Genomic DNA, 14,239 nt, shown 5'->3' on the forward strand with positions numbered 1-14,239 from the left:
GGCTAATTGGCCTATAATTGGCCGGGTCCTCTCTCCTCCCCTTCTTGAAGATGGGCACAACATTGGCCCTCTTCCAATCTTCAGGGACCTCCCCTGAGCACCACAAGTTTTGGAAGAGTTTTGCCAGAGGTCCCACAATGATGTCAGCCAGCTCCGTCAGCACTCTTGGATGAAGTTCATCTGGTCCTGCTGACTTATAAATGTCTGACTTTTCTAACTGATCATGCACCAGCTCAGCATGAACAGTAGGAAAGCGGTCATTCCCACCATGCCCATTCTGAACCTTATCTAGTGTGACTTTCCCCTTAGTCCAGTGAAATGCCGAAGAAAAGTAGTCATTCAGGAGTTCAATTTTCTCCTGAGTGTCAGTAACCAGCTGTCCTGAGTTGTTAAGCAGTGGCCCCACACTTTCATTTGTTTATCTCCTGTCCCCTACATACCTAAAGAAGGACTTCTTGTTGTCCTTGATTTCTGCAGCTAGCTTAAATTCAGTCTCTACCTTAGTCTTTCTAATTTGCTCCCTACAAGTGCAGGCCATTTTTGTACAGTCTCCTTGGGGACTGTCCCAAGCTTCCATTGTTTGTATGCCTCTTTCTTCTTTTTCAAGAGAACCATGATATTCCTATTAAGCCAAGAGGGTTTACCAGCCCTTCTACTACCTTTCCTCTGCATGGAAATGGACTTCTTTTGTGCTTTGAGGATCGTGTCCTTGAGGAACGATCACTCTTCATGCAGCCCGGGCCAACTATAACATCAACACATGGCAGGTGAGATGACAAGGGGAACTCCCTGACAGGTCAGAATGGGCAAGGGAAGGGGAGGATCCAGGCAACTACTTGAGGGGTTGGGAAGGCACAGCCCCTTCCCACCTGGGCCTCAGCAGCTATAGAGGTCATTAAAACTTCCTCAGTTTGCCTTGATCATTTTAAGCCTCAGTTCTTCTGGAGATACTATGTCTTGCTGTGCATATATATACAATATATAACACTATTCTGACCAACAGGGAATTGTCGTTTACCAAGTCCTAGAATACAGAACTCAGAATTCAGAACATCTGCTGAAATTAGTAGGTGACAGGTATAGAACTAACAAGGAAAAGTACTTTTTATGCAATGCAGAGTAAACTTGTGGAATCCATTGCCACAGGAGGTGGTGGAGGAAGATAGCATAGCCAGGTTCAAAAAGGGACTGGAGAAATTAATGGATGAAACATTAATGGCTAATGACTGGGGATGTTTCCTTTGGCATCTCTAAACCAATAATTGTAGATGCCAGAGAAGATAATAGATAAGGGATAGATTGCCCCAGAGATATCCAGTTCAGTGCTTTCTCTCTATAGCATCCATTTCCACCACTGTTGGAGACAGAATACTGGATTAGATATATCATTGGTCTGACCCAGTATGGCACTTCTTATGTTGATATGTTCTTAATAAGAGCTTTTGTAATTGGGCCCTGATCCTGAAGACACCATCCAAGCTTCAAGTTTTGTGAAAAAAAACAGATCTGACTTCTTCTGTCTCCAGTACTAACCATAGAATGAGAAGCATGTGGAACACTTAGGTCAAAGTTGATTTATTATTATCTTACGTCTGTGTGGCTATGCTGCTATTATGTTTTTCATATCACAGTTGTTGCTCCTTGCCAGGTGTGAAATTAGGACTAGTCTATTTCTGGGTCTTTCTTTTATGGATTTGAACACACAGGATGGTGGAGCCCTGGCTTAGCCTAGCCTTGCAGAGCCAGCCCAGTCCCTGAGTGTGCTCACCTCTGAATTATAATTAAATATATTTCAGAGAGTCACTTGGCTCTCATTTTTTTCTTTTGCAGCTAGGCAGCCCTCTGTCACCAATTACCTGGGGTCTACAGTTCTGCTTAAGGCTTTTTTGAGGGCCTCTTTCACATCTTTGTTGCGCAGGCTGTAAATAACAGGGTTCAAGAGAGGGTTTACCACTGTGTAGAACAAAGCAGCCACCTTGTCACCCTCAGGGGTGTGCTGGGAGCTGGGTCGCAAGTAAATGAAGAGATGGAAGCCATAAAAGAAGGTGACAGAGACCAGGTGGGCAGAGCAAGTGGAGAAGGCCTTGTGTCGCCCAGTAGCTGAGTGGATGCGCACGATGGCTGCCACAATGGCTGTGTAGGAACAGAGAACCAGGCCAATTGCAGTCCCCACATTGCAGCCAACAATAGCAGCCAGAATGATCTCATAGACCCTGATATCATCACAGGCCAGTTTCATCAGTGGCAGGGCATCACAGAAGAAATGGTTGATGGTGTTGTCCCCACAAAAGTGCAGCCGGAACATGTTGCTAGTGTGTGCAATAGCATTGGCAAAGCTAACAGCATAGGAGCTGGCCACCAGCTGAATGCAGAGCTTCTTGGTCATGGCAGAGGAGTAAAGCAGTGGGTTGCAGATGGCCACAGAACGGTCATAAGCCATGGCCGCCAGCAGGAAGCACTCAGTATGGACCACAGCAGCAGAGAAGAAGTATTGGATGACACAGCCAGTGTAAGACATTATTTTGTTCTTGGAAATGCAGTCAGCTAGGATTCGGGGGGTGTAAACAGAGGAGTACCATGTGTCCAGAAAAGAGAGGCTGCCCACAAAGAAGTACATGGGTGTGTGCAGGCGCAAGTCCAGGCAGATCAAGGCTGTGAGACCTAGGTTCCCCATCAGTGTCAGGATGTAGGAAAAGAGGAAGATGACAAAAAGGGCAACTTGCAGGTGTGGCTCTGTTGTGAAGCTCACAAAGACAAATTCTGTTACCAGGGTCTGATTTCTCCCCAATCCCATGGTCTTCATGAATACTGCCTAAAGGAACAGGAAAGTAGGAACACATTAGGAAATAAGCTGCTCCAGAAGTCAGTCAGTCATGATACCTGTGTTCCTATTGCTAGGAAAGAACAGTGTAAGAAATACATCTTATTAGACACTCAGGGCCAAGAAGACACTAAGGACTGTTTCCCAAAAGTGTCAGGTAATTCAGATTTATGCAGCCAAGTCCACAGTCAATGTAAATTAACATAATAGCTGACTATAGTGGATGGCAAGAGACCCAGAGCTGAGAGAGCTGTGTTCTATTGATGCCTCTTCCAGGGATTCACTGCATTATTTGGGAAAGTTATAGATTGATTACTCTGTTCTTGATTTTTCCTCTCTGTAAAAAGGGGTTATTAACACAGTCATTCCCTTCCCTGAATGCTAAGTTTAATGAGTTCCTGCAGCACAGTCTTCTAAAGGCTGTTAGGACCAGATTCTGTTCCACCTATTAGGCATCCAAATGGATTTAGGCACCCATGTGATTTTGTTCCTCCCTGTTGAAGTCCTGAAAATCTATAAGTGCATATACTTTTGTAATACATCATCATTTTACCCTTAAAACTGTTCTAAGAAAAGCAGTGAGGAGGAGGATTCATCCACATTTTGTATTAAGATTTTCAGCGACTTGAGTACAATGTATAGAATCATACTGAGGTGCCTCAGTACACTTACATTCCTAATATTATATTTACTTTCATATCCCATGCACTTTTCCCTCACCTCACCCCCACTGGAGTGCATGTTTTAAGCCGGGAAGCTGCATTTTCTTTGCTGGAACAAAAACATTGTGCTCCATGGCGAGCTGCCATCTTTTCTCTCCTCCGCTTTTTGCTTCTTTGCCAGCTGCCCTCTCAGGAGGAGGACCAGAGTCCAATGTTAACACAATTGCTCTCAAATTGGCAATAATTTTTGGCTGAGAAGCCAAATGAGCCACCCAAATTGTTGCCAAGTTGAGTGTGGCTGTGAAAGGTTTGAAGGTGGGGTAGAGATACACCTTTATACCCTAAGTCAGTACATACACCTTTGTGAGACTGAGCTCACTTGAGACTTCCTCCCTCCTGCTTGCTGTCTCAGAAAGAAACTGGCAGGCATCTTGCAATCCTGCCTCTCCATGGAAAGTCCAGCTTTAAGTCATGACTGGAAAAAATCCTTTTTTTTCTACAAATACCTTCCAAAAAACAAGGCACTTGGTAATACTGCATTAGAAGTTTCCTAGATTCTAGAAGCAAATTCCCCTCTCAGTGCACTGTTGTATGCCCCACCAAAACAGAAAAGACAGGAAACATGAGCTACTAAGTGGAAAATATTGCTATATGTCTTACACTCCTTAAGATAGTCACATAGTTGCATGCCTTACCTTAAATCCTGCCAGAAGCCATTCTTCTGCAGTAGAATCATCATGCAAATTACCTATTGGACTGGGAATGATAAAATGATAAAATTATGCAAGTCTGGGAACTGGGTTTTCATAAAAAAACAATGAATGTAGGCAATTATCCTCCATCCCTCCTAATCTTACCTGTTTTGATAGCTTTCAACATTTCCTGTTCACCTGGTAAATACACCTTCCAGGAGAGACATGTCCTTCTGCCTGAGGCCAAGTTCTGCCACCCTAATGGTATATACTGCTTTACTTTGGGAATGGTCCTGTTTGACTCTTCGTAGTTACTTAAAGAACAAGGTCCTGTTCAAGGTCAGTAACAGTGATGGAATCTAGCTTTTACTTACGGTTTAGTTGGGCTATCCTTTGGTGTGTGTAACATCTCTGACTAAGGATAAGATAGCACAACAGTTTTCACACAAGATACCCCTGTTTTGGTTGCTGACAATTTGCTGAAAGTTTTAGCTTCTGAGCTGATATTTTCCAAGACTGATCTTCCCCAAGTGGTAAATTTTACAGAAAGGCTAAGTAGAAATGCTCGGTCATTTTGAATGGTGTCTGTCTGAGAAAAGAACAGTTTCTAAAACTGGACTTAATGGACTACAGAACCCATAGTGGATCAATCCTATAATACAAACTGCAAGTCTTTAAAAAAATGTAACTTTGATGGACTAAAAAGTATTACAAGAAGTTATACCTGGATATATCCAAAATGGTCTTTGGATCTGTGGTGCAATCAGTACTATAGCCATAGGAAATTTAAAGACCAAATCATAATACTGGATTCACACCCAGAAAGGAAACCTGAATAAGACTCCGGGCTAATATACTTTGCATTCACTATCACTCTTTGAGAGATGAGTGATGACTCTTTGGTATCTTATGTATTTTTGGCACAGAAGTAGCTGTAGATGATGATCAGAAATGTCATGTAACTATGACATTGTCTCACTAAGGAATGAAGTGCACCAAGAAGTTCAGGACCACTGATTACATTCTTTACTCATAAAAGATCACTTGATTTGAGGAGGGAACATTAATCCCATCTCCCTTTCCTGACAGGTAACCAAAGCTTGGACTGTAACAAAGCACTATGTGGAGGCTGCACGGAGAGTCTGGAATCTCCCCTGGCACCTGGCTTATGGCTGTAGACAGACCTGTGAAACACTGAAAGAATCCCTGAATGCTCTTCCTTCACAGCTACTGCCTGGGTGAAGAAAGGAGTAGATTCAATCTAAGTAGGCTTTTGGAGTCCTAGGGATGAGAATCAGGCTTGGGGAAGGGAGCGAGGAAGGGGGATGGCCAATACCCTACCCCCATCAACTCCTGAAGTCAGGAGTGAATGGGATCTCCTTGGCAAAGACATATTCTTACTGCAGCCCACAGCAGACAAACTTACCTGGTGAAGAAAAAGTGTTTTTCCTGGCTGACTCCAAGGGGTCCCCATTTGGAGAGAGGCAATTTATGCTGGAGGTTCATGAACAGAAGAGACCCCAAAAGACCTCTGTCGTCATGATGTCTCAGGGAGGTCCTTGGGGAAACAGTTAAAACAATGCTTTTTTATTGCTAAGGGCAGGTGGGAATACTGATGACACACTGATGCAATCTGTTATTGCCACAGCTACCTGCTCTCAGTAGTTTGCATGCTAAAAGGGAAGTGGACACAGTCACTCTAATTTTCATCCTGCATGGAAATCATAGGTCCATCTCAATCTGCTGCATTGACATAATAGCAGTACCACAATCACCACGCCCGGATTGTCCCCTTCTTCGTGCTGCAATTCTGAGCCCTTGTTTTATTTTGGCTCATCTTCCTGTGAGCAGAGTAATGAGTGTTTGCCCTGAAGAGAGTTCAGCAGGTCACCAGCTTTCTCAACTCACCTTCCTCACTTTGTTCTTTTGGAGTCTCATTAAATGAATGAGACTTGCTTCACATCCAGGTTCGGAGAAATGTCTCTATTACTTTTTTTTCCCAATTTTCTATGAGAGATTAATGACTGGAACAAGCAATCAATAGATGTGATGGATTCCATGTTCCTTTTAGACCTGTGGACTCTCTTCCAGGAGGTCATTAGTAGTGGAACCAGGTGTGGTTGAGTGGGGCTTTGGGTACTGATTTACAGGTGGCTCCAGACTTTCAACCCCATCGGGCAGCCCATGCCAACCTCCCCCTAGGCTGCCAAAATTCCTAGTTATGCCTGTGGTCATTATAAAATTCTTTTTTTTTTTGGCCTATGCTGGAAGGTACAATTATCTGCACTACTGAATTGTCACAGACTGAGAAAGATAATCTAATAATATACTGGGGATTGATTCCAAGATACCTGAAGGAAAGGAAAGAAAGCATAGAGTCAGTCTTCCAGTGGGAATGCTAATAATGATGAATTTGCAATTCAGTCTTGGAAATATTGGCAATATTTGTTTTATAGTTTACTATTTTGGAAGGGTCTGCAGATTGATTATGCCTTTAGAAAAAGGTTAGGCTAATTAGAAAGTGTGGATCATGTCATAATACAAGATTTAGTTTAAAGAAAAAAGAATAATTAAAAGAGACATAGACAAGAAAATTGAGTTGGACTCAATTTGTGCAGAACCCTCTTTTACAGATCCTTCTGTGTGCTATTTAATGAAATTCTGGGCTTGCTTGTGCAGGTAGAAATGATGTATGAATGAATGAATCTCTCCCAATGCCTCCAACTAAGTCCCCCAATAAATACCTCTGCAGAAAACAACCTGGAACTACTTGGATGTGACCCACAAAAAACAGTATCAGTATTAGTTGTACCCTTGTATTGAGGGCTCTAATAAAGAGGCTGCTGGTCTCTGCCCTCAAATAAGCTGTCTGAATGAGTAGCTGCACTGGGCTCTCCCATTCTCTAGCCCTGGCTGTAAACCTGTGGAAGATAAAATTACAAAGGGGTCTGGTTTCCCACATCTCCTACTTCTATCTCAGTCTGAATTAGTATGAGAAGGGAGAAGGCATGTGAAAGGAGGTTTGGCAATCAGTAGAGCTAGACAAAATGTATTCATGAAATAGTAGTAAACTGGTCTGCCATAAATGCAGTCTCTTGGGATTTAGATGTTTTAGATGAATTCACAAGAGTTTCATGTAAAAAGTGGAGATAAATTATGGAAAGGTCAAAACAGCTTGTTTTGACATTTGCACGGGTGGAAATAGGAGTGGAAGGGAGTATCCATAGACAGGAGAAAGCTCATTCTCACTGTTATGGCAATAAGGCATGGTCACCCATTTCTGTTTTATATATTAATCCCAGAGAGATGAGTTGTATCTGGGACACCCCTAGCACCCTGCTGTCAAGGGGCCTAACAGGCAGCCCAGCCAGGATTAATGGCCTATTTGGCCAAACTGCCCAGAAGCTCTAAAGGAAGAAACAACCATTACATTTTGTTGCTATAAACAGTTTGATGGAATCACAAAGGCCTAGCAACCAGACTTCCATGCCCCTTGTCACATCACAAATGCCCAAAATGTGTGGCTGGGACAAAGGTGGTAATAATTTGTACAGCTTTATTGTGGCAGATGTCTATGTGCTTTGTGGTGGAAGAGTGCAGGCAACCTGGAGCTGTCAGCACTATCCAGCTGCCTTTGACAGGTGACCTGAGACCTTGTAGGGGCCTGATCCTGCACACCCCAGGAATTCCTGTGAAGGATTGGGCCCTTCAAGCCCTGGGAACTCATGCTTGGCTTTTCCTACTTACAGAAATGCACCCCAGGGATTTCTGGTAAGTGGGAAAACGATTTCCCCATTTCCAGAGATGTGCCCCAGAGATCCCAGGGTGCATCTCTGTAAGCAGGGAAACACCTACCCTCCCAGCTTATGAAAAAATCGATTGTGCCTAGGGCACATCTCTGTGAGACAGGCAGGCACTCCCAGAGGTTGAGGGGCCTGGTCCTGCATTGGAATTCCCCTCATTATCCCAGCTAGCTACTGTGTTATGCAATCAGTCAAGATTCACTCAGGGACCAGCTCAATACACAGTACCTAGCTAGAATAATGAGTTAATGAGCAACGATTAACACCTACAAAACCACAAACTAAGGAGAGGAAAGAATCAATACAGAGCTGGGAACTGTTTCTGCCCCAAGACGAGACAGTCAGTTGCACAAGCATTCATGTCCTGGGTTTGGCCTGTCAGCAGCCAGGGGTGCAGGGCCCTGCACCTACCTCCTTGACAGCTGGCAGGCTTCATGGCCACAGCAGGGCCTAGCAGCCAGGCCGGCAGTAGTTTCCTTTCCCCCTTGCCCCAAGACAGACACAGTTGCACAAACACCCATGACACGAGTTTTGCCTGTCAGCAGCCAGAGGTGCAGGGCCCCTATCTCCTTGAAAGCTGGCAGGCTTTGTGGCTGCAGCAGGGGCTAGCAGGCCTGCAGCTTTCATCCTGCTGCGCCTTAACACACACAGATTTTTGCTTGTCTGCAGCTTGAGGTGCAGTTTCCCCCAAACCCCTACACCTATCTCCTTGAAACTTGGCAGGCTTTGTGGCCTCTGCAGGGGCTAGCATACCTGCAGTGTTGACCCCTCTGTGGCTTAAACAGCCCGCTCAGAAGGGGCTACAATTCCTGCCAGCTGCATCCAAATCAGGCCATAAATGACAGAGTTATAGGCTGTTTCAACCTTCCCCATTATAGCCTATGGGCAAAATGTTGAAACAGTGTCAAAACAGTGAAACGTTTAGACTTTCCTTGTTTTGTTTTGAGGCTTTTTCGACTATATCTGTTCAGCTTCACTTTTGCTGTTTTGACCTTGAAACAGGTCAAAACAGTGTCAAAACAAAACTGGTGGTGAAATTTCGCCCAGCCCTAGTATTTATTAGATTTCTATCCCGCTTTATCCAAAAGGTTCAGAGCAGCTTACAGTAAACAATCCATAGACAGGAATTCCCAAACAACATCCCAAACTATATCTTCCCTCTCTTTTCCCTGATGGCCTCTCTGCCCAAACCCCTACACAAGCAAACCCTCCTGCCAATCCCAACCACACCTCCTTCCCAACTGCCCCTCACATTCGGTTAAAAGACTTTTCCCTTCCCATCCCTGACCCACCCACTTCCATCAGCATGCCCCAACCCCTGGGGGAGATCCCCCACCATGCTACTCTTTTCCTGCAGAGGGGTTCCAGCTGTCCCCAAGCCTCCAACGAAAACAACACACCTAACTCTTCCCCCACCCCAGCAAGCACAACACCAAATACCAAAGAACTTCATCAAAAAGGAAAAAGAAAAAAGATCCTCTGTCCTAACCTTTGTCACTACCAAAGGGCACCCTTTAGTGTTGCCCTTCAGTGGTGGCCTAGGGTGGTGCCCTAGGGTGGTTCACACCTGGGGGAGGCCAGCTGGTTTTGGAGGCCTTTCAGGCTGGTAAGTCCTTCTCCATCTTTTAGATGATGGTGATAAGCACCAACCCACCCCTGTAGGGAAATGGAATGGTAGGTAGGGAAGAATGGTGGCAGTTCTTCAGCCCAGGTTGGCCTGTTGGCTTTGGAGGGCTTGCGATGGGGCTATGGAGGAACTATTATGGAGCTTGTTGTTATGATAAAGGGGAAGAACTTTGCTTGTAAACAGGAAATTTGATGGAAATATTACCTCTGGATGAACACGCAGAAGGGATATTCATGAAAGAACTGTACTGACAGTCGCATGTGTTCAAACTCACAAGAAAGCTCCTCTAAATCATGAGACTCCAAAAAAACAATTTTTCTGGTGTTTCTGATTGGCTTGATGGTAAAGCTGCTTGCCCCCAGAGCGGGGGGGGGGGGGCTTTTTAGTGTTAAAATCTAGCTTTAATTACACATGAAAAAAAATGCCCTTCTCATGGGCTGTTCAGGTGGACTTCTCATGATGTCTCTGTGTGCATCTTTTCCAGTTTTTAATGATCCTCTAAGTCTCTGTCCTAACAGGTGTCTTTCATCCTCTGACAACTGTACAGTGGCAGCTATTTTGTCTTTTGACATCAATTTCAGTTTCTCCTAAAACAGTTTGAGGTGATAGCTGTCTTTATCAAGGGCTGCCTCAGTGACACATGCATATGAACCAAAGGTGTATGGCAACCATCTTGCTACTTTTCAGTCCCATTGGCAAAAATGGGATATAGACCCCATCTTGAATGAGGAGATATTAGGGCTGTGCAAAACAGCACCTTTTCATTTCAAATTCTGTTTTGCCATTTCAAAGGGAGAGTGTTTTGTTTTGTCAGTTTGTTTAATTTCGAAGCACTGTTCCTTTGCATTTCATTGAAACTATTTCGCTGTTTTGACACAGTTTCAACGTTTTGCCCATAGACTATAATGGGGAATCATGAAAATGCATAAAACTTTGTCATGCCTTCCCTGATTCAGATGAAACTCACATGCCCTTCTGAGGGCATGAAGCCTGCCAAGTTTTAAGGAGCTAGGTGCAGAGGTTTCTGGGAAGCTGCACCTCAAACTGTTCAAAGCAAAACTCATGACACTTAATGGCAGCGGCAGCCTCTTGTCATCTGGCGCCCAGATCTGGGGGCCCGCACCCCCAGGAGGGCTGCAGGGCTGTGCTGGGCTCCTCTTGGGGGTGCGGGCCCCTGGACCTGCGTGCTGGAAGACAGGAGGCTGCTGCTGCTGGCTGGGACTGGCGTTGAGTGTAGCCTGCACCCAGCACCAGGAAGACTGGTGCTGCCGCTGGCCCGAGGGAGCAGTGGCAGGCTCCTGTCATCCAGTGCACAGGTGCAAGCGAGCACCTGATCTGCGCGCTGGATGATGACAGAAGGCTGCTGCTGCCACCTGGGCCCAGCACTGGGCACAGCCCACGCCCAGCGCTGGGATGACCCTGTGCTCACCTGCTTATTCCCAGTGCTCCCGCCCCAGCCCCACAGTACAGGTGGGGAGCAGCACACAGCTGCAGCCCCGCATGCCCCATGCTCGCCTGCAGGGAATGAGCTGATGCTCAGTGTGGGGGAAAAGCGACCCCCCCTCCCCGTGGCCAGGGCCCTGTGCTGCAGCCACTCACTGGGTTGCACAGAGACAGCGGTGAAGCAGCCGTGCTGCAGCCTAGCATGGCATGGGCTCCGGGCAGGACGTCGCACCAAACACTGCCTGGGGGCAGCGAGCTGGGGGCTGCTTTCCTCCGTGCCGAGCAGCAGCTTCCGCCCAGCTGCTGCTGTCATGGCTCAGCCTCGATGGATGAGCCTGGCGGCACAGGGCCCAGGCTAGCAGTGGTGGTAGATTGAAGCTGGTGTTCAGTGAGGGAACAAGTGGCTGCTCCCCCTCCCTGTGGCCAGCACCTGCAGGGCAGCCACTGCATCACCTCTGCATCACTGCAGGGCCAGCGCCTGTGGGGCAGCAGTGACAATGGAGAGCGGGCACAGGCAGCCCCGCGCGGGCTTCAAGTGGCTGCAGCATGTGGCGCTGGCCACAGAACCAGGCCCAGTGATCCTGGGCTCTCTATAAACACCATCTAGAACCCACGCAACCAGGGCATGCAGGCAGGGAGCTGTGTCCAGGACCAAGCCTGGGATTTTGGGGTGATGACAGCATGGGGCTGGGGGCTGGGGCACAGTTGCAATCTACTCCCTGCATGCCCCTGATGGCAGAACCTGTGCCTGTTACAGGGTCATGTGGGCAATGGGTTCCAGCTCTGCCTCAGCCCCAGCCATGGCCCCCATCCCAGCCCCATGCTGTCACTGCCCCAAGACCCTGACCTCACCTGCCCATCTCACTCTCAAATACTGCTCTCCACTCACCCATGGCCCTGGGCTGGGCAGGTCTGAGGGACCTGCCATGGGCCAGCTCCTGCCCGCAGATTGTATTTTGCCCATCCCTGGTATAAGATGTAACAAGGCCCTGAAGTAAGTCAGCTCTGAGCCATAGTGTCCCCATTTGTAAAAGGAGATTGATTACCTTTCAGTTTTCTATTTATTATATTTAGTTTGAAAGCTTATTGGGACAAGAACTTTCTCTGATTAGGTTTCAGCTGATGATGGCAGCAAGGAGGAACTTGTAGACTTGGGTATCATCACAGGTCATATTCATCAGTGGCAGCGTGTTGAAAGAATAGTGGGTGAGGGGATAAGAATGGGCCTCAAATGTACTGTGATAGTGTACTAAAAAAATTCAGTCTTCCTTTTTCCCTCTCTCCAGTATTTGCTGTAAGGGTAGGAAGGACAGAACCAAGCACTTGGAATAAACCGCACCAAAGGATATGAACAGATATAGACATAAAGCTCTTCAAATCCTGCTCTAATTTATAGCACCTAGATAGTGTAAAAATGTACAGGCCCCTCCCAGCAAAAATACTTCTTAATGTGCTAGAGCCAATGCTATTACAGTACTCCGTAGCTAGGAAGCTTGTGTAGCCCAGGTGTACTCAGATAAGTACTCCCTCCTCTGATTGAAGGGGGGGTTGTTAGCTGACAGGTATGCTTTAGGCAAAACTGCAGACCACTTACAATTCCCCTCTGTCCCCATAGATCCAGGCCAAGACACTTATAAAATTTAACTATGTACAAATTTATTAATATAAGTACAATTTACAAAAAAAAAAGAATAAAATTAATAACTATCTATATATACTTATATTCAACGCTTTATTTAGACATATATAAATTGCTACACATCTATAATGGACTTCTAAAGGATTGCTCTGAAGGGCCTTGAACCCAAAAAGATAAATAAGAAATCTGGAACAGGTAAATATAAGGTGAATTCAGATAATCAACAAACACTTAGACACACCCAGATAAATACTGGCAATCAAAGGGAGGTGTCAATGTGGGTGGGGGGTTCAACAAGATATATACGTATACTCATCCAGATACATAACAAATAAATAGCAAATGGTTATTAATGACAAAATATGAGGCACTGAATACAAAATATAAGGCGCACACTCTCCACGGTATCAGTATCACTGTGATTACTAGAATCTCCTCTTGGGGAAAAGAACCTGGGACCAGCTCCCGCAAGGGGAAAAAAGGCTGGCTCCCAATATCTCCCCACCCTCCAGGGCATGGCCAGGACCCTTATCCTTCAGGAGGCCCTTTCACAGTTTCTCCCCCCCACTTCCAAGGGGTCTGTTCCCCTGTGGGAAACCCTTGCCTGATAACTCATGACTCCAGGGCCATGAAGGGGGATCAGCGCTCTTCCACCCAAACTGCTCCTTGCTGCCAAGCCTCTCAGGCTCCGGCTCCATCCCAGCCACCTGCTAATGGCCCTGAGCAACCTCATGCTTCTGGAGGCTACTGCCCTCTCACTGAGGTTGGAGGCCTGGGCTGCCTCATGTGATGCCGGGGCTCAGTTCACTCTGGGACCCTTCCTACAGTGAGATCGGTCCTGTGCCCTGGCCCTGTGCCAGGGGTTAGAGACCTGAGCTGCTGCTATCGGCTCCCAGGGTCTAGGATCCACCGTGCACCATCCATGTGCACTGAGGCTCTGGCCACTTCCCAGGTGTTGCAAACCCTTGCTGCCTCTCACAGGTCCCAGGATCCAGCTCTGTACAGCAGCACCTGCACCGCACCCTGGCCGCACACCAGGGGTTGCAGACCTGAGCCCCTTGCTCCCAAGGTCGGCTCTGTGCAATGCGGCTTGCACTGAATCCCCATTTGCTGCTCTGCATACCGTGTACTGGAGCCGGAGCTGACCTCTGCTCCCCTGCTGCCATGGGCAGTCTTACTGGCTCCGGTCCCAGGGCTCCACCCCTGAAGTCTTCTGAACCTGACAGTGTTGCAGTCTCCAATCAGGTCTGGGAGAGCTCCTTCCCCCCTTCCCTCAGGAAAGGAACGTGACTTCACTCCTCTTGCTGCCTCCTGATTGGTGGATGGACTCCTCCAATCAAAACAGCAGAATCTCAAGCCTGAGACTCAACCCAAGCTTCCAAAAGGTAAGTCTGCTACACTGGTAAGCAGGAATCCCAGTATGCCTCTCAGCCACAGTCCCATGGAGGCTTCTAAGGACAGTCAAGCAGCAATAGCCTGATGGGTATTACTCAAGGTTCTACTTAGGATTCTGATTAGGCTTTTTTGACATTGCCAGGCTTGTCAGTTTTAT

At 46.7% G+C, this 14,239-nt stretch overlaps 1 protein-coding gene across 1 annotated transcript; it reads right to left on the bottom strand.

Moving 5' to 3' along the window:
* Positions 1–1,847: 1,847 nt before the first annotated feature.
* On the bottom strand, positions 1,848–2,794 carry LOC102571599 (olfactory receptor 9G4). Its single transcript, XM_006274678.2, has one exon. It carries the CDS (start codon positions 2,792–2,794, stop codon positions 1,853–1,855), a length of 942 nt encoding a protein of 313 aa, XP_006274740.1. The 3' UTR covers positions 1,848–1,852.
* Positions 2,795–14,239: the final 11,445 nt, after the last annotated feature.

The sequence above is a fragment of the Alligator mississippiensis genome, chromosome 2, assembly GCF_030867095.1.
Source record: "Alligator mississippiensis isolate rAllMis1 chromosome 2, rAllMis1, whole genome shotgun sequence".
Classification (NCBI taxonomy): Eukaryota; Metazoa; Chordata; order Crocodylia; family Alligatoridae; genus Alligator; species Alligator mississippiensis.